Source organism: Oryctolagus cuniculus, chromosome 8, assembly GCF_964237555.1.
Source record: "Oryctolagus cuniculus chromosome 8, mOryCun1.1, whole genome shotgun sequence".
NCBI classification, from domain to species: Eukaryota; Metazoa; Chordata; class Mammalia; order Lagomorpha; family Leporidae; genus Oryctolagus; species Oryctolagus cuniculus.
The window spans coordinates 109,621,935-109,639,575 of record NC_091439.1 but is presented as its reverse complement, the minus strand read 5'-3'; the positions used below and the strand labels follow the sequence as shown (position 1 = coordinate 109,639,575).

Sequence of the window (17,641 nt, the reverse complement as noted above, 5' to 3'; positions counted from 1 at the left end):
GTGGCCGGTGTTGGTGTCCTGGCCTCGGCCAGGCTAAGGCTGGGCTTCTCAGGCCGGCCTGGGCGCTCCCCCTGCTGAGAGGGGGCCTGGCCAGGGTACTCACCCTGCTGAGAGGGGGCCTGGCCTGGGAGCTCCCCCCGCTGAGAGGGGGGCCCCTCGGAGAGCGGCCTCTGCCCGGGTCATTTGTAACAACGCCTGTGTAGCCAGTGCAGCCTCCAGTTTTCTTGAGTTTGAAGACCTAGGGGCTAAAAATGCAGCTGTGGGCTTAGGGAACTCTTTTTTTTTTAATTTTCATTTTCACTTTTTTTGAAGGGCAGAGAGAGGTAGATATGGAGAGCCCTCCCATTGCTGGTTGATGTCCCAAATGCCTGCGGCAGCCTGGGCAGGACCAGGCCAAGAAGGGAACCTGAACTCCATCTGCGTGTCTCGCCTGGGCGCCGGGTGCGGTAGCTGAGCCATCACCTGCCGCTCACGTGTACATTGAGATGCTGCATCAGAAGTGCAGCTGGGGCCGGCGCTGTGGCGTAGCGGGTAAAGCTGTCACCTGCGGTGCCGGCATCCCATATGGGCACTGGTTCGAGTCCCGGCTGCTACACTTCCGATCCAGCTCTCTGCTGTGGCCTGGGAAAGCGGTGGAGGATGGCCCAAGTCCTTGGACCCCTGCACCCACGTGGGAGACCAGGAAGAAGCTCCTGGCTCCTGGCATCAGATCAGCTCCCTGCTGTGGAAGGTGACGGCACCAGGGGCAGGCTCCTGCGCCCCGCGTGTCTCCAGGAGCCGTGGTTCCTCTGCACGCCGCCCTGCCCCGCCGCCCTGCCCCCCGGGGTCCCGGGCAGGCCGAGGCCATCAGCGGCTGGCTTTGCCTGCCTTCCCCTGCTGGGAGCTGCCCAGCCCGGCACCTTTTGCTTTGTGTAGAAGGCATTGAGAGGCCGCATGAGGGCGCTGAGGACTTTACCCCCAATTTGCAGATGTCCAAAACTGAGGCCGGGGCCAGGCCGGCCCCTGCCTGGGAGAGGGGGACATTGCCCCTCCCCCCTTCACCTGCTCACCCCTCGAGGTCTCCAATCCTGTGTCTAGACTTTCAGATGTGGCCCAACAAAGTTACAAATCTGTACCCGGGGCTTTTTTTCATGGTCTGTTCTTGGGGGAAGATTTCAACCTTACAGAAAAGTTGCAAGGAGAGTGTACAGAGCCCTGCAGGACAACGGGAGTTAACGTGTTGCTACATTCATGCTGTGTGCATATGGAATACGGCCCCCTTCCTCGTGCCCCACCCGTGACCTCCTGAAGACCAGCGTGTGTGTGTGTGTGTGTGTGTGTGTGTGTGTGTGTTGATTGATTTGAAAAATCAAGTGACAGAGAACTCTCCCACCTGCTGCTTTACTCCCCACGTGCCAGGTCCTAGGTGGGTGGCGGGGACTCGGGCGCTTGAGCCATCCCCCTGCTGCCTTCCCAGGCGTGTTAGCAGGAAGCCGGACTGGCGGCAGAGTAGCTGGGACTGACCTGGCCCTTCGGCGTGGGATGCAGGCGCCCACAGCCGCCTCGTGTGTTACGGGAACGTCCAGGGCACGCCAGGCCCCTCTGCCTCCACGCACGCACTGGCTCCCCCCTGTCCCGCCGGGGGCTGGCTCTCTCGCGCACCCAAAGCCCAGATCCCCTTCCACGCAAGCCGGCCCCAGGACTGGGGGAGGTGTCTACCTGGGCCTCGGGTAGAGGTGTGGCCTCCGGTTATCCACAGCGCCCGGCTCACCAGCAGCTGCCTGGGCAAGATTCGTTGGTTTTTGTTTTTCAAACTCCTTTGGCGGAGAGCAGCTCTGTGGCTGGGAAGTGACACGTGAACGTGGGAACAGAAAGAAAAGCGGCTGGTTTACGCCGGGGGGCCGAGGGGAAGGGCAGCTCCTTATCTGCCAGGCCCAGTCGGAGGCCCTTCCGAGGTGTGGGGCACGGTGTGCACAGGGTGTGCGAACTGCCCACGGGAAGCCACCGGCAGGTTAGGGCGGAGGATGGGTGAGCGCGGTGGAATACTATTCAGCCCGGAACAGGGAAGGGGTAGTGCTGACCCCTGCTGCTACACTAGAGCGGGCAGTGTGCGGTGCCCGCCGTGGGGGCCTCCTGGAGCAGTCCTGGTGACCGGCCGTGGGGAGCTCGTGTGTCACAGGCAGGCTGTCAGTCTATGGAGCAGCAGGGTTCTGGGAACGGCGATGACAGTCGCAGGGCCGTGTGGGTGCGCTCCGGGCCACTCGCCTCTCCTGACCTGTCGTTCAGATGGTCAGTCTTGGCTCTTATGTGTTTTGCCATCGTTAAAACTTGTCCTGAATGCCCCAGTTGCCACCCCACCGTGCGCGCGTGTGTGTATCTGTGTGTGCAGGCAGAAGCCAGGCGGCTGTGCCCCCGGGGAACCGGTCCATCCTTGCTTGGAGTCGTTAGCATTCACTGTGTTAGGACCTGAGCGCGAGGTGTCCTGCTGCTTCATAGTTCCAGAAGCTTCCACCTGTCACAGAGCCTCCTGATGGGGGGAGTGGGACGGTGATGCGTTCGGCTTCACCTGCACACGCCCTGGGCGGGCTGAGAGGGGGCCGTCGGTGCTGGGCCGGTGCAGAGCTGTGCCCTGAGCACCCGGGCTGCTTTGTGCCGGCTTGTGCCCCGCATCCCGACCTCCGGTCCACTCTGTCCTCTGAGTCACGGCAGTTCGCATGGGAGGAAGTGGGGAGCCCCCTGCCCGCTCCTCCCTCCAGCCCGGCTTGGCAGACGGTGCAGGCCTGGGGCGGGGTTTACCGGATGGCAGTCCTGGTGCTGCTTATCTGATTCCTGCTTCAGCAAGAAGTGCGTTCCAGAAATCAGAGTGTGGGGAACCTGTGTGTCCTCAGCAGGAGCCGACTCGGCTGGCGGGAGAAGCCCCCGGAGGAGTCCGTTCCTCCCTGCTGCGCGGGGATGGGTGCTGTACTTGGTGCTGCCAGCCCCGCCTGCCTGCGCCCTGGCCGGGAGGCCCGCCCTCCCCGTGGCCGTCTCAAGCGCTGGGCTCACCTCTCTCAGGCTGAGCAAGTGGGGCGCCCCCGTGAAAGTGTTTGCTGTGGGGAAGGCGTGTGCCTTTAGAAGTTCTGCACGGTGCCTGGCTGAGTGCCGGGTGGTCCCCGGATGCACGAGCCACGTGGTGCCCCCCCTTGGAGTCTGTGTCCCGACAGTAATTTAAACACAAGGCAGGCGGCCAGGTGTGTGATTTATACCCAGGAGAGTCCCTGCCACTCCCTCGCACCCCTTGGGGGACCGCCTGTGTGCAGCCCCAGGGCCGTCCCAGGGCTGTCTCTGTGTCCCTCTCACGGCCCAGGTGTCCAGGTGTCGGGCACAGGTCCTGGATCTTAGTGCGGGTGCCTTTCTGCTGCTCTGTCCTCAGGGGCGGACACGCCCTCGGGGGGGCCTCAGGGGGGCCTTGGGGCGCCGGACGCCTTGGCCACGGCTGCACTTCCACAGCTTTCACTCGGTTCCACCGGGACATTTTTTTTCCTCCCTCTTTGTGTTCTTCACTAATTGCTTGAGAGCGAAAATGTGTGGTTACGTGTTTTAATTTTTTATATTTTAAAGATTTATTTATCTGAAAATCAGAGTTACACAGAGAAGGAGAGGCAGAGAGAGAGAGAGAGAGAGGGGTCTTCCATCCACTGGCTCGCTCCTCAATTGGCTGCAGTAGCCGGAGCTGCACTGATCCAAAGCCAGGAGCTTCTTCCGGGTCTCCCAGATGGGTGCAGGAGCCCAAGGACTTTCCCAGGCCACAGCAGGGAGCTGGATGGGAAGTGGAGCAGCCGGGTCTCGAACTGACGCCCATATGGGATGCTGGCACTGCAGGCGGCGGCTTAACCCGATATGCCACAGCACTGGCCCCACGTGTTTTACTGGAAACGCACACATGCTGTGTATCATAGTGGACACCAGACATCGGGTAGTTTTGCCGTCTCCTGCAGCCTGGGGAAAGTGAAAGACCCTCTCCCCTCACCCCCTAGATTCCTGAGAAGCCCTGGGTGTTGGGCACCTCCTGAGTCTTCGGTGTGGTTTTCCTAGGGCAAAGCCCAGCAGAAGGAAGGGGCCAGGCTTCGGCCAAGGCCGGGCAGCCCGCAGGGGGCCGTGTGAAGGAATTCCAGGGGCCAGCGATGTGGCATGGCCAGCTAAGCCTACCCCTGTGACGCTGGTGTGCCTGAGTGCTGGTTTGAGTCCTGGCCACTCCGCTTCTGACCCAGCTCCCTGCTGTGGCCCGAGTTCGTGGGCCTCTGCCACCCACCTAGGAGACCCGGATGGAGTCCCAGGCTCCTGGCTTCCGCGTGGCCCAGCCCTGGGCGTTGTGGCCATTTGGGGCATGAGCAGCAGATGGAAGATCTGTCTCCCTCTCCCCGCCTCGAATAAATAAGCGAAGTGTCTGTTCCCAGTGGGACACGCGTCATAGCGGGGAGTGAGGGCTGCAGGATCTGCCCGCGTCACGGTCGCCCCAGGCAGGAGTCTAAGAAAGTGCAGCCGCCGCAGGAGAGCTGCCATGGGCCCGGGAGATTTATTAGTGCCGAGTTTGTCCCTGCGGTTAGAGCAGGAAATAGCAGGGGCGGGCAGGGCCCAGACCACAGGTGCGTCTCGTCCGCCCGGCAGCTCACACGGGCAGCTGGGTGGCCGGGCGGCCCGGCCCCTCCTGTTGGCAGAGGGACATCCCTCCTGGCCCGGGGGGTGGGGGACCCACACGGAGGACCACGGGCTCCCCACAGCCACAGGTAGCTTCCCGACGAGGGTGGGCCCGAGCTGGGGGCTTGAGGCACTGTTTGCGTTCTGCCCCTTGGAGCCCGCAGTGGGCCCCCGCCTGTGGCCACACCCTCAGCCCTGGGCAGGGCAGCTTAGAACCCTGTCCACCTCGCTCCCTGTCCTGCCCCTGTCTTTTTCTGCTTTTCCCTGTCACCCAGCTCTGTGGGTACTTGTCCCCTCCCCCACCCGCACCCCCACATCAGCCACTGTCTCCAGTGGCTCTGAGTGTCCTCGCCGACACCAGTCAGCCCCCAGGTGCCCCTGCCCCACAGCCCTGCAGGGCGAGGCTCCCCGTGCCGTGCCCATGCCCGGACCCCTCTCTCGCCTGGAGTTCCTGGGGCGATCGCCCAGCGTCTGTGCCGTCCCGGCTCTGCAGCTGCTCCTGGTGCAGCCGGGCGCGGATGTGATGCCAGTACCAGGGCGCCCCTCCTCACTCTGTCCCCGCCCACCCTGGGCACTGAAGGCTTGGGGCCGTTCTCTGCCCTCAGAGACGCCGGGGTCCATTCAGAGGGCCCTTCAGCCGTGGAGTCCTTGCCAGCTGCTCCTGTCCCCAGCCGCCTTGGTCTTGTCACTTCTTTCTCTGTTCCTTGCCCTTCCGCCCTGTCCTGGGGGACTCACAGACACTCCTGGTCACCGCCCTGGCTGCTGGTGAGGCTGCAGGGCGTCTGTGGCCCTGGCCGCCCTCTGAGCCCCTGCATCCCAGGTTCCAAGGCCTGCCGGTGCAAACCGCCTCCTCCAGTCTTCCGGTGCCCCTGCTCCTCCCCGGGTCCTCTCCCCTCCCCTGCCCAGGCCCGGTGCAGCTGAGCCCCACACTCCCAGGCCTGCAGCCCGAGCCCCAGGAACCCTGTCCCGCCCTCTCTTCGCCCTGCCTCCGGTTGCCAGCCTCCTTGTCATAACCGCAGGTGCCCTTGCCTGCCGGTGGCTTCCACGCCATAGACTCCCTGTGGATGAACCCTCGGCAGGGGGATGGCGCTCCCTCTGGACAGGGGAGCACGGCCTGGCCACCCTGAGCGTGCTCTGAGCACTCGCGTCAGGCCACGCTTGGGCCATCTCCCACGGCGCCCCTGTGACCGGTGACAGTGTTGAACCTCCCTGGCTGCTATCTGGGAGCTGCAGCTGGATGCTGTCAGCTGAGCCGACCGCGCTGGGAACAGACCGGACGGCAGAAGCCCCCTGTGTGCTGAAGGCGTGTCGCTGCCGCCTCGTCACAGAGGGGCCGCCCTCAGCGAGCCACGGTTCTCCGCCCCAGGCTCTTGCCTGCCCTGCGCCCCCGGGTGGGGGTGGTCGGTGTGAGCCCCTTCGTGTCCCTGGACGCCGGCCCCTCCCAGGGGAGACGCGTTTCCTAAGTCTTGCTGTGTCACCAGCTCTGTCCTTGGTTACCAAGGCTCTGGCATTCGCTTTATTCTCTCCCTTCCGTCCTGTCAGGTAGTTCATCGTGGTTAGACCAACCTTGAAAGACAGGTAAGGAGCTGCTTTTTATTTTTTATTTTTTTAAGATTTATTTATTTATTTGAAAGAGTTACATAGAGAGAGTAGGAGAGGCAGAGAGAGAGAGAGAGAGAGAGAGGTCTTCCATCTGCTGATTCACTTCCCAATTGGCTGCAACGGCCGGAGCTGCGTCGATCTGGAGCCAGGAGATTCTTCCAGGTCTGCCACGTGGGTGCAGGGGCCCAAGGACTTGGGCCATCTACCACTGCTTTCCCAGGCCACAGCAGAGAGCTGGATCGGAAGTGGAGCAGCCGGGATACGAACCAGCGCTCATATGGGAGGCGGCAGCTTTACCCGCCACGCCACAGCGCTGGCCCCCAGGAGCTACTTTTTAAAAAACGGTGCTGCAGTCTATAGTCTTGGTGATTTTATGATTAACTGGCTCTCAAGCAGCAGGTCATTGCACGGTGGTTGTGGGGAGCAGCCCGGACTGGACTGAGTTACTGGAATTAAGACTTATTCTATGCATCTGCTCTCCCACAATATGGCGCTGGGAGAGAAGTAAACAGCTTCCGCACAGCTGCCTCCAGTTCAACCAATAAACTGTAGGACTTGCTCCTGATTGGAGAGCAGCGTACTCGGCGTGTGGGCAGCCGAGTTAGGATTGGCGGAGGAGGACTATAAAGGAGGAGAGAGACGGCATGCACCAGGAACATCTAAGGGGAACATCTAGCTGAGGGAACACCTGTGCAGCCCCCGAGAGAGCCGGCCGGCGGTGTGCCGCTCCCCTGCGGAAGTGGGGAAAGCGGCCAGGGGAACTGCCCTTCCACGGAGGTGGAAGGGATAGTAGCCAACCCGGGAAGAACCAGCAGCAAACCCGGGGAGGGCCGAGCAGACGAAAGAACAGCGCAGGGTCCTGTGTCGTTCCTCCACGAAGAGGGGGAGCGACACTGGTAATTTCTAGTGTTTGAAACTGCAGGCCGCCCGGAACGTTGAACCAGCGTTGGCATGTCCACTGAATATCCTGGCCCTGCTGTAACACTGAGACCTGCATGCAGCTACAGAATTTCTGGTTCTTTTGTTTATATAAGATTTATTTTATTGATTTGAAAGGCAGTTATAGAGAAGGAGATGGGGAGAGGGAGAGAGAGACCTTCCATCTGCTGGTTCACTCCCCAGGTGGCCACTACTGCCAGGACTGGGCCAGGCCGAAGCGGGGTGTCAGGAGCTCCATCCGGGTCTCCCCTGTGGTTGACAGGGACCCGAGTTCAGGAGCCACCACCTGCTGTTTCCCAGGTGCGCTGGCAGGAAGCTGGATCGGAGGTGGAGGCGACTCGATCCTAGGCGCTCAGGTGTGGGATGGGGGCACATCCTGGTTTCTTTAGTTTTTGAAAGCCAGATGAATTTGCACTATGCCAAGGAGTTGTTTTGCTTCTCGGGCCTGAACGCAAGTTTGCGGTTAGAGACGTGGCAGTGTGGCGAAGAAGCCCAGCACTTCCTCACGGTTTGTCTCAGGTCTGAACCCCAGTGAGTTGATTTTAATGATGATCCTGCTCAGCAGGAAGTAGAGAGTGGGAGGGGTGAGGTCAGGGCCCTTGTTGGGTAGGGGGAATGAGCGGGGGCGGGGTAGGGGGGCTGCTCTGCTGGGGCGGGGCCGCTGGTGAGGCTAGCCTAGGTACTTCCCGCTAACGCTTAGGTAAGCGCCTCCAAAGATTCCTGATTAGTGGGTGCTGTTGTCCTCTGGTCCCCCAGAAAGTCTGCAAGCAAAACGCTAGGAGCGTCCCTGAGACCCGTCGCCACGCCCTTTGCCCTTGACCTGGTCCGGGACCACGCTGGGGAAGCTGTGTTTCGTCTCTGAAGACACACACGTTGTAGGATGTTGAGCGTCTCCCTTGAGCTGTGCTCGCGTGTGCAGCAGATCCGGGCGCGGCGGTCTCCGTGCCCAGCGAGCAGGAAGCCTGTGGCCCTCCCTGGGCTTCGATGGGATAAGCTGAGAGGAGCCGCGTGTCCGCGGCGTGGGCCGCTGTTCCCGCTGTCGCCTGTCAGTGGCAGGGCACGGGCGGATGTTCTTCCTTGCAAGCCGAGGTGCCGGTCTGCGGCTCCCAGCCTCATCTCCGACAGGGTCTCCTCCCTTCTTACAACAGGTTCCCCGTGTGCAGACCGCCGATTGCTCTGGGGGCGCTGGGCCCCAGAGAATACAGGCAGAGACACACGCACACATACATGTGCAGTTCTCCTGGTGTGGTTCTCGCGGCCCATCTGCCCCAGCCTTCTGTGTCCTTCGGGGCTGCCTGAGAGCTGGTGGCCGCATGTCCCTGCCGTGGGCCTCCTGGCCAAGGCCGTGGGTTCCCGTCTGCCCCACGGCGGCCATTGGCCTCTGCTGCTTGAGTGATGTACAGGGCTACGGCAGCCTCCTGGGAGCTCATCCCCTCCCCCCAGCCCTGCTTTGTTTCCTGTGTCAGCTGTCTGTCTCGAAGCCTGCTGGGTGCTGTGGGCCATCTCTAGGCCCACTCCATCCTGGTCTCTAGGCCCGCTCCATCCTGGTCTCATCCCAGCTGTTCCCACGGAAGTGTTAGAGCGTAGCAGGGACGCTGTAACGGACGGGTCCTCCACTGGTTTTTTTTTTTAAAGATTTTATTTATTTATTTGAGAGGTAGAGTTACAGGGACAGAGAGAAAGGTCTCCCATCTGCTGGTTAACTCCCCAGATGGCTGCAATGGCCGGAGCTGAGCCGATCTAGAGCCAGGAGCCAGGAGCCTCGAGCCTCGAGCCTCTTCCAGGTCTCCCATGCGGGTGCAGGGCTCAAGCACCTGGCCCATCCTCCACTGCCCTCCTGGGCCACAGCAGAGAGCTGGATTGGAAGTGGAGCAGCCGGGACTAGAACCGGCGCCCATATGGGTTGCCGGCGGTGTAGGAGGAGGATTAGCCTGTGTCACAGCGCCGCCCAATGGGTCCTTGGCTTTTAATTAGCGACCGTGGTTAAGCAGGACGGGCGCTGCGGGGCCATTAGCTCAGCACGGCCACTCTGCCTCCATGGCCGTTCTGCTCGGCTTCCCCAAAGCCAGAATGGAGCTCTCGACGTGGGATTTCTTCCCAGCCATGGCTCTGCCTGCTTCCTTCTGTGTCCAGAGCGGGGACCGTTTGGAAAGGACTTCGTGCTTTGAACCCCAACCTGAATCCAGTCCTGCAGCTGTAGACGCGTGGGAAGGGTGTCAAGGCGTCGTGGCAATGGTGACACTGCAGGTGACCGGGGACCCCGAGTGCCAGCGCCAGTGGGGGTGGCCACTTCCACCGGCTGTCAAGTCTGGAGCTGGTCTATTGGTTGACACATTATTTAAAAAAAAAAATACGAGTATGCCTTGGTCATCCTATTTTTGTTTGGAAAATGAAAGATGGACAGGTGGCATGTGTTTTGCCTTGCCTGGGAGCCTTGACTGACAGATTCTCTACAGTTCTTCTTCTTCTTCCTTTTTTTTTTTTTTTTTTTTTTTTTTTTTTTTAAAGATTTATTTACTTACTTGAAAGCCAGAATTGCAGAAAAAGAGAAGTCTTCCACCCACTGGTTCATTCCCCAGATGGCCGCAACGGCTGGAGTTGTGCCAGTCCGAAGCCGGGAACCAAGAGCTTCTTCCGGGTCTCCCACGTGGGTGCAGGGGCCCAAGGACTTGGGCCATCTTCTGCTTTCCCAGGCCATAGCAGGGAGCTGGATCAGAAGTGGAGCAGCCGGGTCTCGAACCGGCACCCATATGGGATGCCATGCCGGCACTTCAGGCCAGGGCTTTAACCCACTGCATCACAGAGCCAGCCCCCATCTCCACAGTTCTAAGCCAACTTCCTTGCCCTGAGCCCCTCCCCAAATACAAGATCTGCCACTTCGGTTTCGGATTTTGCACCTGCCGAAGTCTGAATACAGAGGTCCCCCAAGAGCTTGTACATGGAGGCCCCTCTGCCCCTCCCAGGGTTTCGCCAGCCCTCAGTCCACGGGAGGCTTGTGGCCGAGCCACCCTCAGTCTGTCTGAGTTACAGCGCACCCACAGCTCTCAGCCCCGTGACACACTCATTTGTCATCGTTTTCATAACGTGGACTTCACGTTGACCTATAGGAGTCCATAACGCAATGTCAGGTGCGGCTCCCGTGCGCAGGGGTGGGCGCAAAACCAGATGACTCGGGCGAGGGGGCGGGAGAGCAAGGGTAAGCTAGGGAGTAGCACCTGCTGACCAGGGGCCGCGGACGTGCCTGGGCCGCGGCCGGTGTGGTTAAAGCAGAGCTTCTAGACCATTCCGCCCCGATCAGCATCTACTGTGGGCACTAGGGGCGGTGTGGGGGACAGGACACGCCCTCAGCACAGCTGGGCGGAGCCTCTGATTAGACACCGTGATTGACAACGTTGGAGGAACTCCCAGCTGGGGAAAGGACTGGGCGTTAGCTCGGCCTGGAGGAATTGCTGAAATTTTGTTTTCTCTTTTTTAACTGTAAAATGGACATGACGTGAAACGTACGCTTTAAAAAAAAAATGGGTTTATTAGAGGGAGAGAGCTCCCATCTGCTGGTTCACTCCCCAGCCCCCAGCCGGAGCCGAAGCCACGAGTGGGGGACTCTGTCCAGGTCTCCCGCGTGCGTGGCAGGAGCTCCAGTCCCTGCGGCCGTCCCCTGCTGCCCCTCCAGGGCCTGCACTGACCGGAAGCTGGGGTCAGCGCAGAACTGGTGACTGAGCCCGGGCTCTCTCATCAGGGGCACAGGCGCACTCACCACTAGGCCCCCCTCCCTGCCCGAGGTGGGTACCACTTCAAGGTCCAATTCGGTGCCATTAATTTCACAGATACGCGGCCGCCTCTGTTACCCACTTCCATGCTGTCTCTCCCCCGAGCAGAAACCGCTCATCCGTCCGCCCTCCCCTGCCCGGTCCACTCCGTGGGCGAGCCCCCACCAGGCCCCGGGCGAGCGACGTCCTACAGCGTGCCTTTGTGCCTGGCTCACTGGGCTCAGCACGGCGCTGTCCGGGTGCACCGGGTCCCCCTGTGCTGCTGTCGGACTTCCCTTCCTTCCTGTCTCTGGAATGTTCCGCGGCACGTGCCTGCCACGCCGTGCGTGTGCACCCAGGGTCGACACCCGCGCCGTTGCCACCTTGGAGCTGCTGTGGGGGTGCTGGGGATCTGAGGGCACCTGCGGGGGGCAGGGCGAGGTCTGTACTGGGGGAGGGGGCGTGGGCCGCGGCCGTGAGTACCCGGGAGCTGTAAGCCGAGACGGGGACGTTTCTCACCTTGACTTCTGTGCTGCTGACTGCCCGTAAGGGCCCCCTTCATTCATCCCTGCACTTGGAAAGCAAGGGGCTCTCTTAGGGCCAGCACCTGCAGGGCACTGGCATCGCTGGTGACTGACAGGTTCCTGGGGAGCCCCGCCCCAGAGCTCATTACAGGAGCTGGGCCCCAGAGCCGTGGGTTTTGCCATCTCTTTTTTTTGTTGTTGTTGTTTTTTTGGGGGCTCATTATTAACATGCATCCAGGGAACAGAAAACATATTAGCCGTAATATTAGCCCTGGCCACGCGTAATTAGGGAAGTGCATTTGCGAATGCACAAAGTCCTGATGTGCGTAAAACACTTGAGCAGAGCCGGCGCGAGCGCGCTGTTTGCCAGACACATTTCGGCGTGTGCAATTTGAGAGCAATTTCAAAGCTCAGCTGGAATACCTTATTGAGAGTTGCTCCTTTAAGACGAATCTATTTTTTTTTTTTTTAGCATGAGTCAGTCTCTCTCTCTCTCCTCTATTGTGAGACCATTCTAGCCACATCGCAGATAGTTTGTAATAAAGGGAATATCCACTATCCACCGTCCGCCTCATCAAGGTGCTATTTTCATTTCGTAGTGCGAGTTTGAGAGCTGAGCTTGCAAATCATTTGTTTTGAAAATAAAAGCCAAGTGGTGATATGTTTGAGAGCGTGTTTTGAAACTCTAGAGGCGGATTGTGTATGAACCACCTGGGGTTGGGAAGGCCCCCTGCCCCTTACCTGGGCGCCGTGGGACTGGGCGTGGATGTGGCTGGAGAGAGACACATACAGCACAGGGTGGGGGGTCAGGACAGGCCGCGCTGGCCGCGAGGGTGGGAGTTAACGAGGACAGGCTGCATGGCCCGGCGCCCGCAGGGAGCAGCAGCCATGTGACCACAGGAGAGGGGTCCTGGGCAGAGATGGGCGTGGCACGGGTGACCACCAGAGAGACAGGGAAGCATCTGGAAGTGAATGCTGGGAAAACGTGGCTGTGCGTGGCCGTTTGGTGGCCGTTGTGGGCATTTTGAGGAGTGAACCTAAAGGTGGGAGAACTCTGTCTCTGACTTCCAAGTAAAGAAGTAAATGAAACGAATTCAAGACCACTCTCCGTGCAGGGGCTGGGCTGGGGCCTGCGGCGTGGAGGCCCCCGTGGGGAGGGGGAGGCGGGCAGAGCCCCTCTCACAGTGGGAAGTGGTGAGTGTGGCTGACTGGCAGCAGTGATAAGCGGGTCTGTTTGTGGAGCGTGGGGCACTTCACAAAGTCCCTGCATGGTGGGCTTGGAAGATAAGTTTATTTGAAATCCATGCAGGGTTTTTCACAACACCCATGGCCCTGGAAGGTTAGAAAGACCCCTGTGTGCTTGGCTTTTACGTCTTTTGCAACAAAGCAAACACCTTCTAACAACATTTGTCACACTTTTTTTTTTGAAGTGCCCTCATCAGCGCACCTGACAGGTGTTGAGTATTTCTCTATTCCCAGGAAGGTCTGTGTGCAGGCACAGCGAGGTGCCATTGGCGCCGGTTCAAATCCCGGCTGCTCCACTTCCGACCCAGCTCCCTGCTAATGCGCCTGGGAAAGCAGCAGAGCGTGGCCCAAGTGCACCCACGTGGGAGACATGGATGGGGTCCCAGGCTCCTGGCTTCAGCCTGGCCCAGCCCAGCGCCGCCTGCTAGGTGAACCTGCAGATGGAAGACCTCTCTCTCTCTGCCTTTCTATATATGTGTTTATCTATACCATCTACATGTCTTAAAAACAGGGGCCGTAACTGCCCCCACTTTCCGGATGGTGACCCCGAGGCGGCCCTGGGGAGCGACTTGCCCGGGCGGCCCGGCTGGGGACAGAGCCAGGCAGCGTTAATGGAGGGCCGAGCTCTGGCCCGGCGTGCAGAAGTGCTCCCCCGGTGAGCCGGCGTTTGTCCACAGCTCACCAGTCTCACCGCTCCTGCACCAGTTGCCACCCCGGAGTTTTCTCTCCCGAGAACTCGGTGAGAGGAGGGTGCTGTGGGTTGTCATCTTCCAGGTGTGGGAGCCGGGACCCAGGGCGTCCCCGGGGCCGGGCCTCGGCGAGTCCCTGCATTGTAGTAGCTATCTATCTGTCCTCCAGATCAACTCATGAGAAGGCTGAACTGAGATACACTCCAGTCCAAACCCTGGAAGAATTTCTGGGCTGCGTTTACTGTCAACATTATGCCTCTCCACATGGAACTACTAGTATTTTTTTTAAATTTATTTGAAATAGTTACTGAGAGGGAGAGGCAGATCTTCCCCCTGCTGGTTCACTCCCCCAGATAGCTGCCACAGCCAGAGCTCTGTCCCGGTCTCCCACGCAGGTGGCAGGGACCCACGCCAGGCGCACCAGCAGGGAGCCGGCTCGGAAGTGAGCAGCCAGGGCACAAAGTGGCACCCGCACAGACTGGCTTTACCTGCTATGCCACCGCGCCAGCCCCCCACTCCTTTTTTTTTAAATGACCAGTAACTGAAACAGTAGTGCCTCCACCTAATCTGCGTCCCCCGCCTGGGTGTGGCTGGAGACCTGGGGTGCAGGGAGTCCCCTCCACCGGACCCCTCTGCGCTCGGTGCGCACTACGCTGTAATGGTTATAATTGGCCTGGCTCTTATCTCCTGCACATCAGGGCTGCTGGCGCCTTTTGATCCGAGCTGTGCCGTTGGTGCCTCCGGGGAAGTGTTTATCCGGGCGGCAAACAGGAAGTGGGAAGACACTTTTGGCTCCGGCCCCGTCGGTTGGCGGGGGCTTCCTTCTGTGTGCGCGCGGACAGGTCTCCCACGCACTACATGTTTGTTTTCTGGTTTTCCACGGCCCTAGAAGTCTATGCTTGGGGCCTGACCGTTTAACCTTGGCGTGGACAGATTCCCACTGGACTGAAATGGCACCCATGGACTCCCGGGCAGCCCCAGTGCACCTGCTGTGGTCTTGCCCGACCTTGGGCTCCTGCACGATGCCACCACCGTCCTGCGCCAGGACCGGGGTTTCCCGCTGGAAGCAGCCCGCTGCTGGGGCGTCCCTTCGGCTCCTGCCCCTGCCCCTGCCCCTGCCCCAGCTCAGCAAGGCCCAGTGTGCCTCGCCCTTGTGCCGTCGTCCCACTGCTCCTGGCCGCCCCCTGCCCCTTCTCCCCAGCTCCGTGGAGGGCTCCTCTCCTGCGCGGGTTGGCTGCGCGTCAGCCTCTGGTTTTCTCCCCGTGGTGAGGTCACAGTGACAACTCCTGCGGGTTGTAATTCACAGACGGATTGGAGGATGCGCAAATCTGCTGGTGTGAGTTTTCTGAGGTCCAGGTTTCGCGGTCGCTGTCTGAAGCTTGCATCTCATGACTCGTGCCACAGAGCATCTCACGGTCTCCTCTTTGAAACAGGGTTGCGTTTCTGCCTTACCGTGTAGGTTCGTGGCTAGTTGTGTCAATGAGCAAGCACTACCGTGTAAGGAGAGCTCCGTGGAAGCAACTGGATGCACAGAGCCTTCAGAAAAAAACCAAGAGTGTCGTGATCACGGGCACCCCGCCGAGAGGGGCGGGCCAGTGGCTTAGCTGTTTCTTCTCCCTCGTGGTGTGAGATTTTTGTTTTCGTGCTTCCTGAGCTGGATGGCGGCGTGTCAGGGCCATGGCAACAGCCGGTATTCCCAAGGGCAGCCGCCCGGCCGTGCGTTTAACCCGAGGGGAGCCGTGGCATCCAGCTAGCCCTTCCCTGGACCCCAAGTGTGACTCCCAGCAGAATTGCGAGTTGCCGAAAATAGCCCGATTTTCGAGATGATCTTAGCAAACTTTGGACGGAGCTCTCTTTCCAGCCCTAAATAGCAGGACAGCCTTGTCCTATTTTTATTGTAGCGCACACAGAAGATGGGGCTCGCGTTGGAAGAAATGCTTTTTTTCCGCCAAAGAAGCAGCTCGCACTCAACGAGATCTTGGTTTTTCTTGGCAGGCTCTTCGCAGCCATCTGCGAGCCCAGGGCAGCCGGCTCCCCCCGTCATCCAGCCAGCACAGCCGGAGCTGACCGTGGATGCCGGCAGCAGGTTCTCGCTGGAGTGCATCGACCCGGGCTCCGTCAGGTGGACTTTCGAGAGCCTGGGTCAGCTGAGTGACAGCGAGCACAGCCAATGGACGCGCGAGGAGGCGGAGGCCGCCAACACGGGCAGGTACACCTGCACCAACGCGGGCGGCCTGAGCAGCTCCATCTACGTGTTCGTGAGAGGTGAGTGCCCGGCTTTCCGTGACGCTGCCCTTGATCTTGACACGCAGATGCCGGAGCGATGGAGTGTCGCCCGCTCGCTGGGTCGAGATGCCCGAGACAGAGGCCTCTCTCTGTCCCGTCTTTGGCTGGCACTGGCTCTGGGGCTGGGGGCCACGGGGGCTGTGAGCCTCTTCCTGCTAATCTGCTCAGTCCCTTGGCCCCGTAAAGTTGATTCACTTAAAAAATCGTGACCTCTTGGCAACAAAAGAGAAAGACACAGGGCAGGTGGATGTCTGTGCCTCGCTTCCTGTGGCTAATTCGCCCGCCCGTGTTTGCTCTTTGCAAATCTTTGTAGAGACCAGGTTTGCCAGAAGGGGTGTGTCTTCTGGTAGCTGACGGCTTGGGAGACGACTTCTCGTCCTGAGTGGGTGTGGATCGCAGCTGACACTGAAACAGACCCGAGGCGAGAGGCCTTAGCCAGGGGGTCCTGCACAAGTGATGGGGGTGACTGTCCTCGGTGGGAGCCCTGAGCCGCCCCCTGCAGTGCCCGGGTGAGCTCACTGCTCCGTCGTCCTCACCGAGTGACAGATGCGTGCACGCCCTGTGACCTGCAAACTGGCCGTGACATCCAGGAGTCCTGTCCTGCCTGAGTGGGCAGTGGGCCAGAGACGGGCGCCGACGAGATACTGTTTAGCTCTGCTCGGGCTGTGCTGTGCCACTGAGCCGGGGCCTCCCCGAGCTCTCACGGGAGTCCCGGCTCGGACGAGAAAGCGTTTGTCCTGCGTTCATTCCTGACACCGATGAGCCCCCTCCCCTTGGTCTGCAGCGACGGGGTTTGCGGAAGCCCTGCCCACACGGGGCCCAGGAGGACGTGCAGAGAGGGGCTCGCGCGCTGCCTGCACTGGGTTCCGGGGCTCCTCCCCGACAGCAGCTGTCACTGTCACCCTGGTTGTTACCCCTCTGCAGCCACTCCTGTGCTGTCACCTCTTATGGAGAAACAGCTTTGCTATCTTCAGATGCTCTGGGGGTCTTTTATTTTTATAAGGTTAATTAATGTATTTGAAAGTCAGGGTTATAGTGAAAGAGGCAGAGACACACATGCACACACACGCACACACACACCATTCGCTGGGTCACTTCCCACACGGCCCCAACAGCTGGGGCTATGCCGGTCCAAAGCCAGGAGCTTGCACTGGGTCTCCCACCTGGGGCACGGGATTAGCCGGGAGCTGGATCAGACTCTACCTGCTGCTCTTATGGGATGCCGGCGTCCCAGGCAGCGGCTTGGCTTAACCCTTGTACTGTAACGCCGGCCCTGTAGCTTTCAGATTTTTGGATTAGGCTTGCTCAGCCAGGAAAGTTTATGCAAATATCCCAAAATGCTAACGTCTCTGAACTATGAAACACTTCTGGTCCCAAGTGTTTCCGTCGGAGATTCTCGGCCGGCAGCACCCATCACACAGGGGCCTATGGAAGATTAAATAAGATAAAAAAATGGGTGGTGGCTCAGGCTTAGTGCCCGGCTCGTGGAAAGTGTCTTAGGCGTGTTAACTCTTTCTCGCCAGTCCCGTTTGCATGTGCTCCAGTTCTGGCTGTCACGCTGCCTGCCGTGTCAGCACAGCCGCGCAAGCCACTGACGCCCAATGTGTTTGTAGATCCGCGGCAGCTGTTCCTCGTGGGCCTGCCCCTGTACGGCCGAGAAGACAGTGACACGCTGGTCCGCTGTCCGCTGACCGACCCGGACGTGACCAACTACACCCTCAAGGAGTGCGAGGGGAAGCCTCTCCCCAAGGACTTGACCTTCGTCCCGGACCCCAAGGCCGGCATCACCATCAAGAACGTGAGGCGCGCCTACCACCGGCTGTGCCTGCGCTGCGCCGCCGACCGCGAGGGCACAACCGTGCAGTCGGAAAAATTCATCCTGAAAGTGAGAGCAGGTGGGCCCCCTTCCCTCCTTCCTCTCCCTGAGGGTCGGCCCGCGGGCGCTGGCCCCTCC

General features: G+C 60.2%; 1 protein-coding gene across 6 annotated transcripts in view; it reads left to right on the top strand.

Annotated features, from left to right (window-relative positions):
• The window catches only part of KIT (KIT proto-oncogene, receptor tyrosine kinase), a 69,059-nt gene that overhangs the window by 13,978 nt on the left and 37,440 nt on the right, over positions 1–17,641 (top strand). For 4 of the 6 annotated variants that reach the window (XM_070047087.1, XM_070047085.1, XM_070047088.1 and 1 more), the window contains exons 2-3: positions 15,397–15,666; positions 17,301–17,582. In XM_070047087.1, the coding sequence (XP_069903188.1) occupies positions 15,397–15,666; positions 17,301–17,582 (552 nt within the window). 6 annotated transcript variants of the gene reach the window in all.